The sequence below is a fragment of the Syngnathoides biaculeatus genome, chromosome 4 (assembly GCF_019802595.1).
Source record: "Syngnathoides biaculeatus isolate LvHL_M chromosome 4, ASM1980259v1, whole genome shotgun sequence".
Classification (NCBI taxonomy): Eukaryota; Metazoa; Chordata; class Actinopteri; order Syngnathiformes; family Syngnathidae; genus Syngnathoides; species Syngnathoides biaculeatus.
This window is the reverse complement of record NC_084643.1, coordinates 5309399-5315270: the sequence shown is the minus strand read 5'-3', so window position 1 is coordinate 5315270 and position 5872 is coordinate 5309399. Positions and strand designations below refer to the sequence as shown.

Below are 5872 nucleotides of genomic sequence, written 5' to 3'. Positions count from 1 at the left end.
AGTGTCTCTAATGAAGCTGCGTTTCCTCGCAATTACACCACGCAAAACAAAATACGTCCATAGAAATTTATTTGAGATGTATAAATATAAAACATTCATACAGTATACGATGACTTCTGTACAATAGATTTTTGAGTGATTGTTACACATATCCATTTGCAATTGTGTGCAAAACTGAACATTCCGTGATGACCCCCCCCCCCTCTTAAAAAAGTTATGTCGACAGGACTCTCATTTTACACTCATTCACTCCAACCTCAGCATCAAGTGCATACAACACCTCAGGCGACAGCTCAAGTTCCCACCGTGGGAAGCAAAACGTTTTGTGGAATGAACAGAAACTTAAAAATAAACGTTACAACTAAATACGGTGGGAAGAATCACTTGGAAATATTGCATCCACTTGTCTATTACAACATAATTACACAAGAATAAAAACAGTGTCATCTCGTGGTCTCATTTTGATTAACACTCGGGTCGTTCCCCCAGTTGGCCACACGGAGAGAAAAAAAGATTACGGGGGCGTACGTACATGTGTAGCTGCTCACGATTCTTCATCTCCCGGATGTAATGTCAGGACCACTTGTGATAAATACACAAACAACGCTACTGCGCACAAACATCCGTGATTATGAGCTTCTACACACCAGTAGAAATCAGTGACACGAGTGAACAAACACTGCAGCTACGCACTAATACAGTCTCCTGGTAATGGAGGTAAGAAAGGCGTTGTTTTTTTTTTTTTTTTTTTGGGGGGGGGGGGGTAAGGCACGAGTGCGGTGCAGTGCAAGGCCTCAGGTGAAGAAGAGCGGCAGCTCACTGGTGGTGGTGCGTGCGGTCGTCGGGCCGCTTGATGTGGATCCTCCGGACCCGCTCGATTCGCTCCCGCTCGTCGTCTTCGTCCAGGTGATGCGATCGTCCCGCGGCGCCCCCCGTCGCCTCCAGCAGGGCGTTGTCCGGCCCCCTCCCGTCGTGGGATTCGTACAGGAGGATGTTCAGGGTCTCCTCGTAGATGCGGGCCTCGGGGAACTCCACCTGGTCGACGAAAGCAGAGGTACACAAAAAAATATTACACAGAGAATTGAACTTTTCATCATGTTTGTATTGCAAACAATTGGGGACGAGGTACTTTCCGGGAGTAGAACATGAGTAGCTATTATGTCAACTAGGTCCGTGTTTCCACAATGTCTTTTTTTTTTTTTTTTTTAAGCGAATATTTGGAATTTTCTGCGATTCAGGAGGCGCAATGTGGTTTTCGTGGACCAGCTCCACACCCTCGGCAGGATCCTTGAGAGTGCACGAGAGTTCGCCCAACCAGTCTACGTGTGTTTTGTGGACTTGGAGAAAGCCTTCAACCCTGTCCCTTGGGGAGTCCTGTTTGGGGGTTCTTTGGGAGTAAGGGGTACCGAACCCCCTGATACAAGCTGTTTGGTCCCCGTACAACCGCTGTCAAGAGTTTGGTCCACATTGTCGGCAATAAGTCGGGCTCGTTTCCGGTGAGAGTTGGATCCCGCCAAGGCTGCCCTTTATCACCGGTTTTGTTCATAACTTTTACAGACAGAATTTCTAGGCGCAGCCGAGGCGTAGAGGGTGTCCGGTTTGGCGGCCTCAGCATCGCATCTCTGCTCTTTGCGGATTATGTGGTTCTGTCGCAGTCATCAAGCCGTGATCTCCGGCTCTCTCACTGGAGCGATTCGCAGCAGAGTCTGAAGCGGCTGGGATGAGAATCGTCATTTCCAAATCCGAGACTATGGTCCTCAGTCGGAAAAGGGTGCCTTTCTCGCTCCAGGTCGGGGATGAGATCCTTCCCCAAGTGGAGGACTTCAAGTATCTTGGGGTCTTGTTCACAAGTGAGGGAAGAATGGAGCGGGAGATCGACATACGTCTGCAGTGATGCGGACTTTGTATCTGTCCGTTGTGGTAAAGAGAGAGCTAAGTCGAAAGGCCAAGCTCTCAATTTACCAGTTGAGCTACGTTCCTACCCTCACCAATGGGCATGAGCTGTGGGTCGTGACCGGAAGAACAAGATCCCGGATACAAGCGGCCCAAATGAGTTTCCTCCGCAGGTTGTCCGGGCTCTCCCTTAGAGATACGTTGAGAAGCTCGGTCATCAAGGAGGGGCTCAGTGTTGAGCCGCTGCTCCTCCGCATTGAAAGGAGCCAGATGAGGTGGCTGGGGCATCTGATTCGGATGCCTCCCGGAAACCTCCCTGGTGAGGTGTTCCAGGCGTGTGCTACCGGAAAGAGACCCCGAGGACGACCCAGGACACGCTGGAGAAAACGTCTCTCGGCTGGCTTGGGAACGCTTCGGGATCCCTCTGGAAGAAGTGGCTGGGGAAAGGGAAGTCTGGGTATCCCCGCTGAAGCTACTTCCCCCGTGACCCGACCCGGAAAAGCGGTAGATAATGGATGGATGTTTGGATTTACTCACCTTCGTCTGCTTCTTCTCGGTGGCATAAACGATGGAGGTGCAGCACACTTCCGCGATCTTCCGGCCCTGCCCGTAAAATGACCAGCAGCAAATCTCATCCCCGATCACATCTTTGATGAAGAGGACGCGGCCGTTGAACCGCAACGACAGCTTGTCAAACAGTTCGATATTTTTCAGCATGTTGTCGTCAGAATTGCTGAAGAAAACAAACAAAAAGGTAATTTATCAAGCCAATTTTTGTTCCTATAAAAGCATCAGAGTTTTAGATTGCAGAAGGACTCACCTGGTGTAGGAATATTTGTTATTGCTTCTGTTATACAGCAGCTTGACTGTAGGCTGCGAAAACAATAACATGTTTGGAGCAAGTGGAAAATTGGTTATGATTGAAAACACAAAATGATGCTAGGCACCTTATTTGAAGTTGCAATAAGCTTCTGCTCCTCTTTAGATGACGTCATTAGCGGCACTTTACAAAGAGGTTCATATGTTTCTTTGTTCTGCAGGGAAAGAGATTTGTTTTTAATTGAATTTTTTTCCCCCCCTCAAAGACAACAATGACAAGTGAATCGCACCACCTGGTGGACAAAAAAAAAAAAAAAAAAAAAAACATCCAAGTTATATACCGGTAAGTGATATTTGGTTGAAAATGTCAGAGTCACATTTAAAGGGTGCTACGCACTGATCTAAAAAAACAAAGACCGGATGGGTCATTGGCCACCAAAACTGAAGTCGCCATCCGCCGTCTTGATACTCCCAAAACAACCATGCTGTTAATCGCCAGTTTCGTGGCTGTGAAAAAACATTCCACAGGTAAGTTAGAAAGATTTACTCTGACATTGTTAAAGCTTGTTTGTAAAGGGTTTTTTTTTTTATTTTCTGATTAGATTAATTCATTTGAACAGAATTTTGTTTTTAATGGTTGTTGTTGTTCACTGTTCACTCTCTGCTTCACCTTTATAGGCTGACGGTTTTTCGCGAAAAAGCGATGTAAATATGTTCCCAAATTTCATTGGTGGATAAGCTAGAAAACATTTTCTGTGAAATTTTTGATGTATTTCTTAATAGAATGGTGCAAATTGAATTTGATTTTCACATGAGGGGAACCAAGTTTAAATTTTCTGTCTAAAATAGGACGTTGCAGAGACAACAAATGAACAATACGTTTAGCGCTTTTATTTTCCCATTGCGAGTCCTTATTTCCGAAAATATATCTAACTGATTGACTTAAAATGTAATGTGTTCATGACAAAAAATGCTTAGTTTTTTTGCTATGTTATGATGATAGTGCTTCACAGCGTATTTTGGGAAAAGTTAACATGTCACGGAAATCGGGCCCGAGCTAATATGCAAGGTTTCTTGTTAGTCACAGTGTTCAATGTCTTTCCTTTGCACTTAGACTTTTTTGGCTTACCAAGTCCAATTAAAAATCCTTCATGTTACCAGAACAGAAAAAAATGTCAAACTCGCATGACCACTACATGCCAAACTTTGAGAAAAATCCCACCATAATCCAACCTGTAAACCATGTCCTCCTCACGTTTTGGGAGTACCAAAATGGCGGCCAATCGACCCAGTCTTTTTTTTTTTTTTTTTAAGATCAGTGGTGCTGTTCGAGAGGACTCACCTGCAAGGCAGCCGTGCATTCATCAGCGAGGCCTTGGACCAGGTAATACTTGGCCTCAGCGAGCAGCTCCTCGGTTTCCCGCCGACTGTCTGGCAACGGCACCGCGCCGTCTCTCAGGTAGTTCAGGATTGTCCCAAAATGCTTGCCGCAGCGATCGATCAAAATCCAACCTTGAAAAGCAATGAAATGGGAGTTTAAAGGCCCAAATTTAATTTTGATCACATTCCAACACCGCTAAGTAAGTCCCTTTGGCATATGTCGACTCATCACTGAACACCCTTCACCTTTTCTACAACTGATGGGCGTCATCCTGATTTATTGAGACACAACAGCGAATATTACGTATGCAGCCCTCACCTTCACTGTCAGTGAGGACCTCCATCCGGCCGCTGAACATGGCTTTCAGCATGGTGTCCTGCTTGGTCAGAGTCTGCATCGTGGTGTAGTACAGTGCCCCGCCCACATTTAGCTTCACATATTTCGAACTGGGGCTGGAACCTTTGAAGGACGTCGTCCGGGTCGTAGCTGCCGGCACTGCCGAGCTCACGGCACTCTCTCCTGACATCTCTTCCTGGAACACAACCACACAGAACAATTGTGGATTTTTTTTTTTTTTTTTTTTTTACTCCCTCCAACTGATTAGGACAAAGGGCAGTAATTATTATAACTAATTTTGATAATTGAAGGAGTTTCCCGTTTTCTGTCCCTGCACTCACTCAAATGATCTCTCTCAAGTCTTTCTAAATTGACACTATTAAAAGTCTCATTTCAAGAGATTGGCAGTAGCTTTATCAAATGTATTATGGGCTAAAATTAAAAGAAATATTTCAAGGGTCATATCAGAATGATCAATAGTATCAATTTTTGGAGGATAATGTCCAAAAACACAAGTTAATGACACAGTACAAATGTTCAGTAATTGTATTTTATTTATCTGTGTATAATTTGATTAATGACAGGAAACGGTAGAAGAATAAAAGCTACGTCAATCCCAAATGTGAATTTCTAACGAAAGAAAACATTCCGATCAACGTTGCACAGTTTAGTTTCGTTAGACAAAAATACAGCGATGAGGTAAAATACTGTATTTGGAATCGAGGGACTATATCAAAAATTGAATCACAGAATAAGCGCTTTGTGTTGATCATCTCTTGTTCCAACAATTGAATAATGAAATAATTTGATTAAAGCAGGCAAGGCTAACGCACTAGCTCGTGGCTGTTTAAATGCCGTTTATGTGGTTAAAAAATGTATCAATGATTACAATGGGAATGCGTGTAGCGCGATCTACACAAACGCAGCTGCGGCGCTACGGGATTTAAAATGAAAACTGAATCATATTTACCATAGAAGCCACGGCAGACTTCGAAATTGTAGCTTGCTAACGTACGTCAGCTAGCACTTGCTTCCTTTCCGCCCAGTGGCTGCGCAGATGTGAATGACGTCATCGTTCCATTCACTCCACGCACTCGCAGTTTAAAGGCACAGTGACATTGTAATAATAATAATAATAATAATAATACATATAGTAATTAAATACAATAATTTCAGTTTATAATCAAGAGATTGGCGATATTAGCAACGATGCCCCTCTACACTTAAAAATGTGTTCAGTTGTGTTTAACGCAAATAAATACATTTATTAATTACATTTATTTAAATGTATTTATTAAAAACAAAGAAAGTATTTATTTATTTATTTCATTAAAAATATTTATTTTATTCCCTCACAAAATTTTTTTTGCGTAGTGCTTTAGTGCTCTCTCCTTGAAGACAATTTGTTATATCCACTGACCAGATACAAAATTAGGTACGCTT

At 43.5% G+C, this 5872-nt stretch overlaps 1 protein-coding gene across 1 annotated transcript; it reads right to left on the bottom strand.

The window, feature by feature from the left end:
* Positions 1 to 198: 198 nt before the first annotated feature.
* kctd10 (potassium channel tetramerization domain containing 10) lies at positions 199 to 5528 on the bottom strand. Its single transcript, XM_061818294.1, has 7 exons — positions 5400 to 5528; positions 4412 to 4625; positions 4055 to 4224; positions 2841 to 2927; positions 2714 to 2766; positions 2431 to 2626; positions 199 to 1035 (listed from the first exon to the last, which is right to left on the bottom strand). The coding sequence occupies exons 1-7, from the start codon at positions 5400 to 5402 to the stop codon at positions 817 to 819; spliced, it is 942 nt and encodes a 313-aa protein (XP_061674278.1). The 5' UTR covers positions 5403 to 5528; the 3' UTR covers positions 199 to 816.
* Positions 5529 to 5872: the final 344 nt, after the last annotated feature.

Bases quoted from the DNA above. Each gene is read 5' to 3' on its own strand.
- kctd10 (XM_061818294.1), bottom strand. The intron at 4,225-4,411 runs GTGAGGGCTGCA...TTGCTTTTCAAG, and splicing joins GGTCCTCACTGACAGTGAAG to GTTGGATTTTGATCGATCGC. The intron at 1,036-2,430 runs GTGAGTAAATCC...TTCGTCGACCAG, and splicing joins CCGAGAAGAAGCAGACGAAG to GTGGAGTTCCCCGAGGCCCG.